The sequence below is a fragment of the Syzygium oleosum genome, unplaced genomic scaffold (assembly GCF_021117445.2).
Source record: "Syzygium oleosum isolate NSW1041296 unplaced genomic scaffold, Sole_v2.1 Sole_v2.10, whole genome shotgun sequence".
NCBI lineage: Eukaryota > Viridiplantae > Streptophyta > Magnoliopsida > Myrtales > Myrtaceae > Syzygium > Syzygium oleosum.
In genome coordinates, this window is record NW_026607494.1 from 3,061,465 (window position 1) to 3,079,704 (window position 18,240).

Here is an 18,240-nt window from a genome sequence, read left to right on the forward strand (position 1 = left end):
ATTGTTTCGTGCACGGGTCACGTGTGATTGACCAGTTAAGTGGCAAATGATTGTTGCATGTGTGAAAGAACGAGAAATAGTGCGTGGTACGATATGTGAGATCGTGGGAATTGTGCCGTCCTGAGGCGTGTACATTTACGCGGGACGATGCCCGGTATTACCGGAAGACTGCCAGCCTGAGGCGTGTATTTTAACGCGGGTTGCGTAGTAGGTGGTAGGTGTTGAGCCTGAGGCGTGTACGTTTACGCGGGCAAGAAACATGGCCTGAGGCGTGTACGTTTACGCGGGCCCGGAAGTATTGTGGAAAGAGGTCGCAGTGTACCTGAGGCGTGTACTGTAACGCGGGCCACTGGCGAGGCATGTGGAAACGAGATAGTGAGAACGGAATGAGTGCATGACATGAGAATTGTGCATGCTTGTGGTTGTATGTGATGTGCTTACCTTGTGATAATGGTGCGTGTGATTGTGTTTGTGAAATTGTCTGGAGGTACGTGATAGCCTAGGTGGGGTTTAGGGGTGAACTTGCTGAGAAGTGTTCTCATGGTTGTTTCAACCAATATTTTCAGAACCCTGACTTGAGCCATGAACCCACCGCCACCGCCACCAGAACGTTTTGGGGTACCAGTGCACACCGAAAATGAAGTTACAAAGTTTCCGATGGGTGATGGAATGACCTGGATTAAGCATACCACGACCGTTTTCGTAGAAGTAGGATTACCTCTTTGGGAGACCCACGTTTATACTGCCTGGTTCTTCCGGGATGCGGACGGGGCTGAGTTCCGACCCGTTAGAGGATTTGATGTTCCGTTTGATCTAGTTGGGGATTGGGACCCGACTGTCGTACCCTCGATTGATGGAGAACTTACCAGTACAGAGGTTAGTTTAGCGCAATCTGGGATGCATTCAGCACCCGCCGCACAAGGATCTTCAGAGGCTGAGCATGAACCTGAGCCTGAAGCATCGCAAGCTAAGGATGACCCGATGAACATAGACTTAGAACCAATCCCCGAAGAGGAACCACAGGAAGAAGAACCAGAGGAAGTGGAGCCCGAGGCTGAACCCGAGAACGAGACTGAAGAGTCAGAAGAGCCTGTGGGAGACCCGGAGTATATACTCCCGTTTGAGGAATACATGGATCCCAATTTCGTGCCGGAGTACAATTTCTTTGATTTTCTAGCCGAGGAGTACCAGAACGCTATTCCAGCTGAGTCGGGTGACATTGATCATCCAATTGTGATTGAGGCGGAGCCGGAGTCTTCAGAGGAGCAAACGGATCAGGGGAGTTCAGACTCCGGTGATGATGAGTCAGATTCTGAATGGACGCCTAGTAAGGGGCGTAGAGACTAGGGTTGGAGGTTCATAATTGTAGATTTTAGGAAAGTACCATTTTTGAGGTCTGGATGCCAGGTTACCGATCTTTTTGTATATCGGTAGTTTGTAATACGGTGTGCAAGGGTTTATGGTGGCTGTAAATTACGGTGGTTGTAAGTGCTGTGAATGTTGTATAAGGTTGTTAATGAAAATGTCAATGTATATTTTCCCTGAATGTTTCCCCAGTTTTAAATTGTCCGGGATTAATTGTGGTTTCCGCAGTTGCATTAAACCTCTGATGATTGTAATTGAGGTCGGCGATAACCTTGGGATGTCGCATAAATCGACTAGTGGCGGATGTCGCGAGCTTGAAAGGGTTCGGGGCGTGACACTGGAACTCCCCTCGGACGTGTAATCTGGGCTCGCCAGGTCTCCATTCTGACATTGGGGGTCTACCTCTCCTAGCCCGTTAAACGGGACGTCAAAAGTCCTGAGGGACCCGAAGGTCCCGGAATAGTCCCTAAAACACCAGGCTATATACTCGTGGGCCTGGAAATGCTGCTCGCCCACGTCGACCCAAACCGTAGTGAAATGCCTAATATAGGTATCCTCGTTCCCTATGGGGTACTCGGTCACGTCCCGGTCTATCCGAGACGGAATCCCAAAACGAATAGGTACCTCGGACATCTTCAAGGCCGGGGGTCTGAAAAGTTGGGTTTTAACAACAATGAGAACGAATCTCAGCTAGTAAAATCCCCTAAACCTAAACTAGGCTAACATGCACCTCCTGACAGGCAAACAATCACATGAACAATTCAAAATCAATTGACCTAGGCCCTCGGGCCAAGATCGAGCATACAATGGACCTTGCAGGTTAGGCATATAATAATAGCAATAATGGCACGTACGCGACAGGCTTAGTCACACGTACGCCATGCACATGCTCATGCTCGATAATGCCTGCATCACACACGAGTCACCGACACTCACATGCTTGCACACTTGCCAATGTACTCTAGCACACATATGTCATCAATATGCTCATGATCATGATCTGGCTCAAATATTCACATCAGCACACTACTCAATTCTTAATTAGAATTCGACCAGCGTAAAACGCATCAGGTCTGACCCGCGTAAAACGCATCAGGTCTATATCAATTCCAACACTTCCTGGCCAGCGTAAAACGCATCAGGCGCAACACCGATCTCCTTGTACGGACCAAAACCCGCGTAAAACGCATCGGGCTGGCCGTCTTTCGGCAATCCGGGCATCGTCTCGCGTAAAACGCATCAGGACGGGTTCAATACCCTGCGTAACACGTATCAGGGCTTTATGTGATCACACGTACACACAGTCAATTTTATCTGAACCCCGTGTAATACGCATCAGGGCAATTAGGCGATCACATGTTCATGTCAGGCACGCATACTTGCATGATCCTCATATCACGCCAATGCTCAGCATACGAAATGCGTGGCCATGCACAATGAGCACTCGATTTCACATCGGCACATAATCACATCACGCCAAGTCATGCTCAACAAATGCCACGACGTGCTCTAGCAACGATTCGACATGCTCAATTTAGCCATCACGTGCCCAATTAACATATTAGCATGCCCAATCAAGCAATTCAATTAATCTTGCATGGCATAAAATACACACATAATTCGTGCGACTAGGACAACATAATTAGGCACACTCGAGGCCCGCCATGCTAGTACATTCTCGGCCACACTAAGTACGCGACATGGCATCTCAAAATCAATGTCCAATCAAGCATAAATCAACCACCAAATGGACAATTTAAGACATGCTCGGAATTCAACAATTGAACCCTAAACTAACCAATCTCGGGCCAATTAATTCCTAAAATTCCAGCCATCAAACAGCCCACTCTTGGGCACTAAATCACATTGAAATCAACACATTAGACTCCCAAATTATCACATAATCCATCACTAATCTAATAGCCCACTAATCATCCCTAATCCACCTTAATTAACCCCTAAATTACCTTAATCCTATCTAGAAAATGCTAATTAGCCTAATTAGGGTTTAGGGACTAATACTCACCTAAATTCCTAAGCTCCAACTAGCTGAACAGGTGGGGAAATGGGCGGACCGAGTGGCTCACGGCGGCGCAAGCAGCGGCGTCGGGCGGCCTTCACGGCGACGCGAACGGTGGCGGCTTGCGGACGGTGGTCCACGGCGGCGAAGGGGAGGGGGATGCTGGTCGGTGGCGGACGGGAGGGAGAGAGGGATGGTCGGGATGGTGGTGGTGGTGAGGCGAGGTGGGTGGACGGCGGTGGTTCCGGCTCCGGCGGGTGGTGGTTCCGGCTCCGACGGGCAGCGGCTTGCTCCGGCGAGGGGCCTCATGCGCGGCCGAAGGGGAAGAAAGACAGAGAGAGAGAGTGGGACGGGGTGGTGATGGTGGTGGTGAGGCTAGGCAGTGGCGTGGACTGGCGGTGGTTCCCGGCGTATGGCGGCGGAGCTCCTCCGGCAAGCGGCCTCACGCGGCCGAGAGAGGGAGAGAGGGAGCTGGCGGGATTGAGAGAGAGGAGGAAGTTGGCAGGAGGTGAGGGAAGGAAATGAGGGAGAGAGAGAGACTAAAGTGCATTATTGGGGGGCATAGTGTTACGCCCCGTATCCTACGAAGCATGAACATCCGCGTATAGGTCGAAATGTGGTGCAACGCTCCCAGGAAGCATTGCCGACCCAACGCCCAATCAGAGATCAAACACGTACGGAAGCAACGTATATAAATAAATATATACACCCATACAATTGATCGCATGAAACTAAGGATAGCCAAGCAATAAACAACGATCAACGCAGAAAATATGTACATACTTATATCACTATTTTAAAACTCTTTTTACAGTGCTCCCAATAACTCAAATAAAACACCAACTCCTAGGAATAACCAAACAGCCACTTCTCCGATCTGCTCCGTCTCCACAGGGGTGCACGCTCAACGACCGCTGGATGAAATGCAGCATCCCAAAAAGTGGTGGTGTCCTCGGCATCCTACGGCTGGGGGTCTGAAAATGTTTCGGTTTACACAACCGTGAGACGAATCTTAGCGAGTACAAACCACTAATCCTAAACTAGGCTAACGTGCAATCTCCTGACCGACAGCACAAAACAACATAACCAACCAATTCATAAATAAACTCCGACCTAGGCCCTCTGACCCAGATCTCTTACCTGGCTGAACCTGCAGGTTATTGACAATCATGATTTAAATCAAGTCACATACGCAAGCACTCAGTTCACGCGTACGTCAAACGTATGCTCATACTTAATAATGGTAATAACGCGTGTCAATCACCGAGTCCCGCACACCCGCAAATCGGCCCATGCATTCTTATGTATGCAATGCTATCGTCACACCATATTCATGCCTCGGCTCACTAGCCCACACTGGCACCTTGGCACTTGCTCAATTTATCATTTATTACGACCCGCGTAAAACGCATCAGGTCTCTTCATTTAATCACAACACTTCGTGGCCCGCGTTAAAACGCATCAACTGGCCCAGTGTCTCTAGCCCGCGTCAAAACGCATCAGGCGCAACACCGATCTCCTCATGAACCAGAGCCCGCGTAAAACGCATCAGGTTGGTCGTCTTCCGGACGTACCGGGCATCGTCCCGCGTAAAACGCATCAGGACGGCACACCCCGCGTAACACGCATCAGGGCGAAATTGTGATCACACATACACACAATCAATTATTATCTGCACCCCGCGTATCACGCATCAGGGCATTTAGGTGATCACATGCTCATGGCAGGCACGCATTCTCGCACAATTCATCACACGCCTCGTTCCCGGCATTCACTATGCGTGCCATGAAATGCAAAACAATGCAACATGAGCATCAGCACAATTCAAGCATTCAGTTAATTTCATGCCGCAACAATCGTTCACTGGCCAATTAATACCATGCGGCTCAATTCCACAATGTGCAATTCAATAATCCAATCAAGCCATCATATGGCCAATCACACTCCGCACAAGTCGGCCACGCAGCCCAACAATTGGGTATAGAAATCAACCAGTTAATCAACCCGGGCATACCCAGCAGTCCAATCACATAATCCCCGATTAATCTGTGCTAGTCCAATAATTATTTCTAATAATCCCACTAAATTCCTTAGACTTAATTTCCAACGATCGATCCTCAATCCAATCCGAATTACACACTGGTACTACCTAATCCAGTCCAGACTACACCGATAATACCTAAGCCAACATGCCGAACACAATCATTCACCAAATCAACGAATTCAACGCATCCTTGGCACATTCAATATATTTCCATTTTGGTTTAACGAATCCCACATTCATTCGCACGTTCATTCCAAGGTAGTTCAATGCGTTAAAGGCCCGCCCTGGGCAAATCCATCTCAATAGTTGTTCTCACCACTTCGGGGTCATTCAATAGGATTTATACACGTCCTAATCATCCCCTAAAAATGCCTAAATTTTTGTCATTAGTCCATTATTCTTAGAATATTCAACTTGGGCACAAATTAGGCATTTTCGGTACTGAATGAACAGTACCAGGAAAAATTAACATTTAGGCACTAAACCACCTTTAAACCATCTCATTAAGGCCTAATCACCTACCCCAAACATCCAACCACCAAATACATATAATTAAACCTCAAATGAACTTAATTAACACTTGAATTGTCTAATTTCAAGCCTTGAATCATTGAATTCAATTAGTGCAAAACTTAGACAAATATGCACATTTTCGGTACTTTGTGAACGACTGGAACAGGGCTGTTTGAACACTAATCCACACTTAAATAACCTCATTAAGCCCTAATGACCTATCATAATCATCCTACACCCAAATAAACATCATTAGGTCCTAAATGAGCTTAATTAACCCCTAATTACCCCCCCTAAGAACACAATTAGACTAATTAAGGGTTTAGGGGTTTATACTCGCTTATTAGCGACTCGGGACGACGGGAACGGGCGGTCGATCACCGACGCGCGGTAAGGATCGACGGCGGCGTTCCGGGTGCAAGCCGGCGGTCACGGCGATGACGGAAACGACGATCCGCGGCTGATTCTGTTACGTTCGGAGTGGAACAGGGGCGTGTTAGGCCGAACAAGTGAGAGGGAGGTCCCAAGGTGCTTTGTGGCGACAGGCGGTGGGCGGCCCGGCGGCTCGGATGGTACTTGTTCCGGCGTGAACAGACCGGAAAATGCGTAACCGGAGGCTACGAGAACAAGAAACGGAGAAGAAGAAAGGAATTCTCGGGGGATTTGGCCGAATAAACTGAGAGGAGAGAGAGAGAGGGTCTGGTCAAAGTGAGTCAATAAGGTGTGGGTGGAATCCAAGTGTCAAGATCTAGGCCAATTGGACAATTTTGCCCTTGATCCAATGGCCAAGATTAATCCATATCCAATTATTTAGGGGTAAAATGGTCATTTGCCACTAACCCAAGGCTGACCAGACCTGGATTAACTCTAACCAACCTTGGTTAATCCCAAAATTAAATCCAAAATTCGAAATTGGCCAAATTAGCCCTAGGGGCATTTTCGTAATTTTTCGATCCCAAACCGAAATTCCAATTTTCGCACATACGTGTTCCATATGTGCGTGGCCAACATAATATGGCGTCTGATCTGCGAAATTCATTCTTTAAGCCCTCGAAAACTGACTGCGAAGTTTCGAGAATAAAATAATATTATTTTTCTAATTTTTGTCGAAATTCCAATTTTTGTCCATAATGACTTCCGGTATGCGTGGCCACCTAAAAATGGCGTCGGCCTCGAAAAATAACCTCGCTTGGCCTCGGAAATGGACATCGAGGTCCCCAGGGGCAAAATTGTAATTTTCCCCAATTTCTGTCGAAATTTCCGTTTTCATCCGTACTAGTCCCAAACATGCGTGGCCACTCTAAAATGACGTCCGTCTTGCAAAATAGTCGTAATTACCCTTGAAATTTTGATATCGAAGTTCGGGCTCAATATTGCGATCAAAATAACTCGTGTCGAAGTCTTAGGGCCTCTCACTAACGGGCGGCTGTTTAGGTGTTACGCGTATCGACCTAAGATTGTCCGAGTCATGATGGCCTCGAATTTCGAGAGAACGAGAGGAACTATCACTCGCACCGGGGGTCGTGATCGTTTGGATTAAAATCGGGGTTCGTTAGTCAGGCGTACTTTCGGTCGTGCGGAATCACCCGCGAACCGATCGTGCGTCGCTGACTATATCAACCTGTCATTCTCCTAAGATCGGCCTATATTGGCTCAAAATATTCCCTCGACGTTTCTCGAACTCGGCGCTCAATCGCGATCGGGTCCTCGGTCCACGTACCTGTTCCTATTTAGCCTTTCCCATTTGGTTAGTATCCCGTGATTGATCAAGTTCGAGCGAGACTTACTAAAATCAAACGAGAATTAATGCACACTTTATTGGTCCCGGTAACGGGTCAAAATTCAGGATGTTACACTTAGTGGGGTTGGTGAACAACTTCTACCAAAAGACCATCATGCCCTCCACTCAAGGGCTTAGATCAAATCAAACTAAAATATCCAAGGGTAGATTGGTCCACTAATTCTACTAATAAAATAAGGCTGAGCAAGACCCTAATATCCTCTAATTATATCTATAAAATTCGGAATTCAAGCATAGGGCCTAGGGGTAAAATCGTAATTTTCCGGTCCCGGGTCAAATTTCCAATTTTCGACTCTACTGATTCCAAATATGATTGGCCACACTTTTACGACATTGTCCTTGCAAAAATAGTCGCGCACGCCCACGAAATTCGACACCGAAGTCCGGACTCAATTCCACGATCGATCTTGCTCAATTTGCAGTTTTAGCGTCTCTCACTAACGGGCGGCTGTTTAGGAGTTACGCGTATTGACCTAGGGTTACTCAAGTCGTGACGATGTCAATCTCCCAGAGAACACGAGGATTTATCGCTAGTTCCGGGGGTCGCGATCGTTTGGATTAATTTCGAAATTGTTCGCCTCGCACACTCTCGGCCGTGCGGAATCACCTGCGATCCGATCGTACGTCGTTGGCCAAACCAAATCCGTCACTCTCCTTGGATCGGCCCACATTGGCACAAAATATTCCTCGTCGTTTCTCGGAATCGGACTCGATTCACGGTCGAGTTCTTGGGTCCACGTACCGTTTTTCCTAGTTAGCCATTCCCCATTGGTCAGTATCCCGAGAATGATCAGTTCCGGGCGAGACTTACTAAAATGAAATGAGAAATAACATCAATTTCATTGATCACGAAAGTGGGTCAAATTCAGGACGTTACATTCTCTACATGTGAGTTATGTATGGATTTTAGTATAAAAAATCCATAAATTGTGAATGAGAAGTGTGGATGGAAATAGTCTCACTTTTGTGGAAGGGAGAGGACCTGCGCCAAGCTAGGTCGGTCCCTTCGTGCGCGCGCCGCCGCCGTCCGTCCGTCCGTCTGGCTTGGCTCGGCTCGAGCCCGGGTCCATTCTATCGGTTTTATTTTTTCCCAAACAGACACGTTTTGTTAGAAATTATTTATTTATTTATTTTTGGACAAACAAACATGTCGGACACTTTGTGTCCCTCCTGGTTCGAAGGTTTTTGTGTTCGGCTCCCACTTGTACATTTGCGTTGAAAAGTTATAAACATCTTACCTTTACTAAAAAAAAAAAAACATATCTGTTCGTGAGGTTCGGTTCAAGTCGTGACTGTTCACGACCTGAGCGAAGAACCGCTGCGGTTCAAGTCGCGATTGTTCACGGCCCGAAAAAAAAACCGCTTCGGTTCAAGCGAGTCTTCATTGCTCGCAACTCTTCATTTTCGCCATATATATAACCGAACTGTTTAGTTCGGTCTAGTGACTCTTCGTGGAATTTTATTTCCGCGAGACTCTTTTCCCGACGCACTCTAGCCATTTTCATTTTTCCGTTTCTTCATCATTGTCATTTGTGCGATTATTCTGCGAAGTTGCGTTCGAACATTTCCTTTGAAGAAGTACCGCTTCTTTGGAAAGGCGATCCGTTCTATCCTGGGAGACAATTGTTCAACAACCTTGGGTACCGGTAAAGGGGACAAATTGTCTTAAGGACACAACGTGAATTCGTTGGGCTCGGATCATTCGTCGACATTCGAACTACTCATCCGCACTTGATTTAAGAAATGGCTACAACATCAATGACGCCTATTGCTTCTGTTCCGACTCATGGAGAGAAGCCAGAAAAGTTCAATGGGGTTGATTTCAAGAGATGGCAACAGAAGATGTTATTCTATCTCACCACTTTGAACTTGGCAAGGTTCCTCATGGAGGATGCTCCAAAGTTGGATGAAGGAAAAACAAGCAGGGAAAAGGTTGCTGCTCTAGATGCGTGGAAGCATTCTGACTTCCTGTGTCGCAACTATATCCTCAATGGTCTGGACAATTCTCTCTACAACGTTTATAGTCCGCTGAAAACGGCTAAGGAGTTGTGGAAAAGTTTGGACAAGAAATACAAAACGGAAGATGCTGGGTTGAAGAAATTCATCGTCGGTAAATTTCTGGACTTCAAGATGGTAGATTCTAAAACCGTCTTAAGTCAAGTTCAAGAGCTTCAAGTGATCATGCATGACATTAATGCTGAAGGTATAAAAATTAGTGAATCATTTCAAGTGGCTGCTTTCATTGAAAAGTTACCACTGTCTTGGAAAGATTTCAAGAATTATCTCAAGCACAAGAGAAAGGAATTATCACTTGAAGACTTAATTGTTCGATTGAGGATAGAGGAAGACAATAGGAATTCCGAGAAGAAAGTTGGCAGCAATCTGATGGTCTCAAGAGCCAACGTTGTTGAAGAAGGATAAAAAACCAACAAGAAGAGGAAAAACTATGGACAGGGATCCACCAAGGCCTGAAAAAATTCATTGGCAAACGCTACAATTGTGGAAAGTCTGGACATCGTGCCAAAGACTGTAGAGCCAAGAAAAGAAAGATGACTCAGGCGAATGTGGTGGAACAGATTTCCAATGGTGTTGATGATATCAATCTTACTGCTATGATATCCGAGTGCAACATGGTGGGAAACCCCAAAGAATGGTGAATTGATACTGGAGCAACTCGTCATATATGCGCCAATAAATCTATGTTCTCATTATACACGCCTATGGAAGATGATGAAAAACTCCAGATGGGTAATTTATCAACTTCTAAGGTTGACGGTGTTGGAAAGGTTGCTTTGAAGATGACATCTGGGAAAGTTGTGACATTAAACAATGTGCTACATGTGCCAGACATACGCAAGAATTTAGTGTCCGGATCTCTTCTTAGCAAGAATGGTTTCAAGTTGGTGTTTGTGTCTGATAAGTCTGTACTCTCCAAAAATGAGATGTATGTAGGAAAGGGTTACCTTAGTGATGGTTTATTCAAGTTGAATGTAATGACTGTTGTACCCAATGATGTTATGAATAAAGTTGTTTCTGATTATGTGCTTGAGTCTCCTAATTTATGGCATGCTAGACTAGGACATGTTAATTATAAGTCAATAAAGAAATTAATAAACATGGGGTTATTTCCAAAATTCGACTGTCCAAGTGAAAAATGCTAAGTGTGTGTTGAATCTAAATTCTCTAAGCCTCTTTTTCATTCTATAGATAATAGAATCACAGAACCTTTAGATTGAATACACACAGACCTTTGTGATTTCAAAACAATACCGTCAAGAGGTGGGAAGAAGTATTTTATAACATTTATAGATGACTGCTCAAGGTATTGTTATGTTTCTTTGCTTAGTAGCAAAGATGAGAATGTGAATGCTTTTAGAACTTATAAGTCCGAAGTTGAAACTCAGTTAAATAAGAAAATTAAAATGATAAGAAGTGACAGAGGAGGTGAATATGAATTTCCTTTTGAAGAAATTTGTTTTGAGTTTGGTATTATTCACCAAATAACTCCTCCTTATGCGCCACAAGCTAACGGAGTGGCGGAAAGGAAAAACCGGTCTTTAAAGGAAACAATGAATGCATTGTTGAATAGTTTCGGTTTACCACAGAATTTGTGGGGGGAAGCTGTTTTGATGGAAAATTTTATCTTTAATAGAATACCCCACAGAAAGACACAACAAACACCCTATGAGAAGTGGAAAGGCAGAACGCCTAATTTGAAATATCTCAAAGTGTGGGGGTGCTTAGCTAAGGCTGCGATTCCTAAACCTAAAAAGGTTAAAATAGGACCGAAAACCGTTGATTTTCTTTATTGGATATGCTATTAATAGTAATGCATATCGATTTCTTGTTCATAAGTCTGAGGTCCCAGATATACATGTTAATACGATCATTGAGTCAAGGGACGCTTCGTTCTTTGAAAATATATTTCCGTATAACATAGTATATTAGCCAATTAATAATGATAAGAGGCCTCGGGATACTACACCTAGCAGCGGCAATCCTATAGAGGATGAACCTAGACGTAGTAAAAGACAAAGAACTTCTAAGTCCTTTGGAAATGATTTTCTAACATATTTGTTAGAGAATGAGCCTCGGACCTTTAAAGAGGCCGTGACATCCCCAGAAGCCCCGTTCTGGAAAGAAGCTATCAATAGTGAAGTTGAATCCATCTTGTCAAACCATACATGGGAATTGGTTGACCTTCCTCCTCGTAATAAACCACTACAATGTAAGTGGATTTTTAAGAGGAAAATGAAAACGGATGGTACTATTGATAAATATAAGGCTAGGCTTGTGGTAAAAGAATACAAGCAACGATAAGGCCTTGATTATTTTGATACTTACTCACCTGTTACTAGAATTACATCTATAAGGATGCTAATTGCCATAGCAGCGGTGTATAGGCTTGATATCCATCAAATGGATGTTAAAACGGCTTTCTTAAACGGGGATTTGGAAGAAGAAATATATTTGGAACAACCCGAAAAGTTCATTGTTCCAGGACAAGAGAAGAAAGTATGTCGGCTTATCAAGTCACTCTATGGATTGAAACAAGCACCAAAACAATGGCATGCTAAATTCGACCAAGTCATGTTGTCGAATGATTTTAAGATTAATGAGTGTGATAAATGTGTATATGTTAAGAACACTCATAATGGTTTTGCCATTTTGTGCTTATATGTAGACGATATGCTTATAATGGGCAGCGATAGTGAGGTTGTTAAGGCGACCAAACGCATGCTCACAAGTAAATTTGATATGAAAGATATAGGGGTTACAAATGTTATTTTAGGAGTTAAAATCCATAAGACATCTTGTGACATCCTGAAAATTTGTCCATTTGGAATTTGTGAAATATTTGGTTTTATAAATGTACTCGTAGTTAGTTTTCACCCGGAACTGATCATTCCTGGGATACTAACCAGTAGGGAAAGGCTAATTAGGAATTTAAATTCGTGCGACTAAAGAAAATTCGACCGTGGACTGACTTTCGACCATGAAATCGTCGATGTGATATTTTGAGCCACTGTTGACCGATCCAATGATAGCCAGGGGTCAGCTCGCCACTATCATAGTAGTGGATCGCGGGTGATTCCGCCGGACCGCGAAATGACTTGACGAATGATCATGAACCTATACCAAACGATCATGCCCCTTGGATCTAGTAATTGATCCTCGCGATTTTAATGACAACCGAAGTCGTCACGAACTGAATGAACTTGCATGTGACCTGAATAATTGTCAGTCATAGGTCGAATACGCGAATTTCCCCATCAAGCCGCCCGTTAGTTTGAGAAATGCTCGAGTTGCGTTTAATAAAATTTAATTATTGAATTGAGCCCAAATTGGACATCGGACAAATTTGAAAGTCACAACGGGACGTTAGGACGACGTTACGGATGGAACGTGCAATTTTGGATTGTCCCGATTCCTTCAGAAAAATTCGATTTCGATGAGAAATGAGGAAAGTGACCATTTTACCCTAAGAGTTTGTAAAGGGCATGTTTTATGGAAGAAGGGCGTTTTGGTCATTTTGCCCTAACTTTTTGGAATGGACAATTTTGCCCTTGAAATTTTATGAAATTCCCAAATTGCCCTTGGATATTTTGGGTAAGATGCGATCTCGGCCGTCGATTTTAAGATAAGATCGAATCTAGACCGTCGATTTGGTTTATGAGAGAGGGGCAAGATTGTAAATTGCCACTTTGGTCCAAATTGCATTATTTGAGTCAAGACCCATTTTCTCTCTCTCTTAATTTCCTCTCTCTCTCCTTCGGCAGCCCCCTTCCCACCGAGAGCTCTCTCTCCCTTGGCCGAGCCTTGCCGCGCCGCCGCCGTCGCCGTTTAGCCAATCACCGCACGGACCGCCGTGAGCCGCCGATCAGCCGATCCCCCTTTCCACTCTAGCCGAGTTAGCCTAGAGTTCGGGTAAGTCGCAATCTAACCCTCGCCTAGGACATCGGGTATTATCGGACTCGTTTAGGCGCGGTTTAGTCGATTTTAGGAGTTGATTGAGGTAATTATAGGTAGATTAGAGGAGAGCTTGATCTTTCATTGTGTTCTTGGATATCCTTGTGGCTGTTGGATGGTAGTTTGAGCATTGTGGAGTGAATTTTGTGGGTTGAAATTTGGTGGATATTAACTAAGGCTCGGATCTTTGAAATTTGAGGTGAATTTCTGATTCGCGGTTACTGTACCCTCCCGGTTTACTATTTTTGTGGAGATTTTTGGAGGCCGAATCAGGGGTGGTGTCCTTCACGAAATTTTTTCCTCACATCCTGAAGTATAACATATTTTAAATTTGAAATTTTTGGAGGTCATTTGGGTCTCACGAAAACCCATTTTCAGACCGTGTTGAAAATGCCCGGAATACTGTTCATCCGACCTTCGTGTCTTGCTGAATTTTTATAAAATTTTCCAGATCTATTTTTAATAAACTTCCTTCACAAAAGTTGTTGGCGACTTTCATTTGTAGGACATATAAAAATTTCAAAGATTTTTAAGGTGATTTGGTTATTGAAAGAAATGTATTTTGAGGATAAAACGGTCTGTTAGAGCGAATTGATTTTCATCTGACTTCAAGTGACCAAAAGAGGTATTTATAGTTGGAACTGGGTTTCGAGTTCTCATAGAAAATGTTTACCAAGATGTTTTACGCAACATATCCAAATTTCAGAATTTTTGGAGTTCGTTTACTATTTATTTGAATGGGATTTCGGTCACTGTGTAAACTGCCCAATTTTGCCCCGATTCTTTGGATGTTCGTTTTTATGAGCGGAATGGTGGGGGTGTCGAGGTTGAATAGTTGCTGCTCTTGTGACGGGAATTGATCCTAAATGTGTGTTTGTATGTGGATGGTGTGTTTGTAAAGTGGTTGTAGTTGTTGGTTGATTTCTGAATGATTGTTGGGCTGAATATTGAGTGGCCGTGTGCCCTGTGTGTATGGCCGTGAGGTGTGTGGTGTGATTGCGAAATGAGCTCACGTGTCAAGCATGTGTGATTGTGTGGTGTTTGTGTGGCAAGGATGTGCATTTGCGAAGTGAGTGTGAGGCGTGAGATTGTGTGTGGCCATGTGTACGTGTGGCCGTGTGATACGTATGAAATGAGTGGAACGAAGGTACGAGAATGTAGGATTGGTTGGAAAAGTGATACCCTGAGGCGTGTTCGTTTACGCGGGGTAAGTTCCGTCCTGAGGCGTGTTCGTTTACGCGGGACGATGCCGTCCCTGACGAGGTGACGATGCCCGGCCCGACGGGGTGACGATGCCTGACGAGGTCAGAAGACCGTTGGCCTGATGCGTTTTACGCGGGCGCGGTAGAGAAGGAAAGTTGAGAATGTAGGATTCCGTCCTGAGGCGTGCTCGTTTACGCGGGACGATGCCGTCCCTGACGAGGTGACGATGCCCGGCCCAACGGTATGACGATGCCTGACGAGGTCAGAAGACCGTTGGCCTGATGCGTTTTACGGGGGCGCGGTAGTGGTGGAAAAGTTGAGAGTGAGCCGGATTTGGTTTGACGCGTGAGGTTTGTTAAAGTCGACGCATGGCGTGAGTTAGTGTGTGAGTATGATTTGCCTCGCGTGATATGGTGTTGGATGAGTATGGATATAAATGAATTGGCTGTATTATTGTTTGACATGTAGGGATGTGCATGATGGATCCCAGGTAGGATCGCATGTGAATGTTAGTACGATTGTGTGGACGTTGTTTGTGTGTTGCTTGTTTCGGTGTCTGGACTTGTCTGGAATACGTGGTAGCCTAGGTAAGGTTTAGGTTGTGAACTTATTGAGAAGTGTCTCATGGTTATTTCAACCAAACCATTTTAGAGCACCCGCCCGAGCCATGAACCTTCTGCCGCCGCCGCTGCAACGTATTTGGGATTGTTATGCGTACTAATCTTGATGTGGTAGAATTCCCGATCGAGATTGAGGCCGATTCGGAGTCTGTGGATGAGCACGAGCTTGATGAGGATGATGAGGAGGATTCAGGCGAGGACGATGAGGAGAGCGAGTCTAAGTGGACCCTAGCAGAGGGCGTATGAGTTAGTCGTCAGAGTTGGTAGTGATCCATTTTTGGTATAGTGCTGACCCAATAGCCTACTGATCCTTTTTGATATCGGTGGTATATAGTTTAGATATTCAACGTGCATGTAAATTATATTTTGTGGTTTGAATGGTGGATATTGTAAATATTTGAGGAAGTGTAATATTAAGTTTGGTGGTTTAGTAATTTGCTTCTCCCTGGTTCTCTAATATTATTGTCCGGGATAATATGATTTGTTTCCGCCGCGAATTTACTCTGATGGGAAATTTGGGTCGGCGACGTTTTCCTGGGACGTCGCACTAATTCGACCGAAGAGGGATGTCGCGAGCTTGATGGGGTTTGGGACGTGACACATCTGGAGGATTAGCTCTATCACAGTCCCATTATATTGAGACGATTCTTGGAAAGTGCAAGAATCTAGACATTGTACCAGTAAAGACTCCGATAGATGTTAATTTACATCTTTCAAGGAATACTGGTGAAAGCAAAGCTCAAAATGAGTATGCTAGTATACTAGGTAGTCTAATATATGTCATGAACTGTACTTGGCCAGACATAGCTTGTGCTGTGAGCAAGCTAAGTCGATTTACAATTAGTCCAAATGAAAATCATTGGAAAGCTATGAAACGTGTATTGGGCTATTTGAAGCACACTCAAAATTATGCTTTGCACTACACAGAGTATCCAGCAGTACTTGAAGGATATTGTGATGCAAATTGGATAATCGGCACAAGAGACACAAAATTCACAAGTGGGTATGTGTTTATACTTGGTGGGGGAGCAGTGTCTTGGAAGTCATCCAAACAAACTTGTATTGCAAGGTCTACTATGGAAGCAGAATTCATTGCTTTGGATAAGGCCGGTGAAGAAGCTGAGTGGCTTCGAAATTTTCTAGAAGACATTCCTAATTGGTTTAAACCAATGCCAGCTGTGTGTATTCATTGTGATAGTCAAGCGGTACTAGGTAGGGCAAGGAATGTCATGTATAACGGAAAGTCCCGACATATACGTCGAAGACACGATACTATAAGACAACTACTCTCTAGTGGAATTATCACGATTGACTATGTAAAGTCAAAAGATAATGTTGCAGATCCATTAACAAAAGGCCTAACTAGAGAAATGGTTGTAAAAACATCAAGGGGAATGGGTTTAAGGCCTATAAAATAAGTCATCATAGCGGAAACCCTACCTAGTTGACTGGAGATCCCAAGATCTAGGTTCAAAGGGACAACCAAGTTATGCAGGCGGAGTAGTGTACTTCAACTCTTACTCATTCCCGTATAGAGACAGTACTAACATGTAGAGGTTAAGTGTAAGCTTTTAATGATTCTGATTCGGGTACGTAATATACCACACAATCAGAATCACCTATGTGAGTGTGAAGTGAGGGCCGCTTCTATGAAGAATTTGAAAGGTCAAATTCTTCAAAGCACTCATGAAACCAGGCGGTGTTCATGACCAAAACGGACACAACAGTGAGAACCAACTTTGTTTGAGAGATAATTGTGTGATTTTTATTGTCTTGACTTACACGAAAGGTCGATAGTTCAAAGACATCAAGTCTACTGATTGACCGAGTAAGTCCGATAGGTCTCACTAGGGAAAGTTCAAAGCCTTAGACTACTTATCCCAATGCAACGTTCTCTCATGGAATAATCGCACATTGCATCTCATGTATACACGAAGAGTCATGATATCTGAACTTCTCATTTATGTGGGGGATTGTTGGAATTTTAGTATAAAAAATTCATAAATTGTGAATGAGAAGTGTGGATGGAAATAGTCCCACTTTTGTGGAAGGGAAAGGACCTACGCCAAGCTAGGTTGGTCCCCCCCCGCGCGCGCCACCGCCGCCGTCCGTTCGGCTGGCTCGGCTCGGCTCGGCTCGAGCCCGGGTCCATTCTATTGGTTTTATTTTTTCCCAAACAGACACGTTTTGTTAGAAATTATTTATTTATTTATTTTTGGACAAACAAACATGTCTGTTCGTGAGGTTCGGTTCAAGTCGCGATTGTTCATGACCCGAACGAAGAACCGCTTCGGTTCAAGTCGCGACTGTTCACGGCCCGAACGAAAAACCACTTCGGTTCAAACGAGTCTTCATTGCTCGCAACTCTTCATTTTCGCCATATATATAACCGAGCTGTTTAGTTCGGTCTAGTGACTCTTCGTGGCATTTTATTCCTGCGAGACTCTTTTCCCGACGCACTCTAGCCATTTTCATTTTTCCGTTTGTTCATCATTGTCATTTGTGTGATTATTCTGCGAAGTTGCGTTCGAACATTTCCTTTTAAGAAGTACCGCTTTTTTGGAAAGGCGATCCGTTCTATCCTGGGAGACAATTGTTCAACAACCTTGGGTACCGGTAGAGGGGACAAATTGTCTTAAGGACACAACGTGAATTTGTTGGGCTCGGATCATTCTTCAAATTTGGATTACTCATTTCAGGTTTG

The 18,240-nt window shown here is 44.4% G+C and overlaps 1 protein-coding gene across 1 annotated transcript; it reads left to right on the forward strand.

Annotated features, from left to right (window-relative positions):
- The first annotated feature begins 897 nt into the window (after nt 1–897).
- Nucleotides 898–15,782, forward strand: LOC130139088 (uncharacterized). Its single transcript, XM_056315318.1, has 3 exons — nt 898–1,118; nt 3,423–3,550; nt 15,652–15,782. The coding sequence occupies exons 1-3, from the start codon at nt 898–900 to the stop codon at nt 15,780–15,782; spliced, it is 480 nt and encodes a 159-aa protein (XP_056171293.1).
- Nucleotides 15,783–18,240: the final 2,458 nt, after the last annotated feature.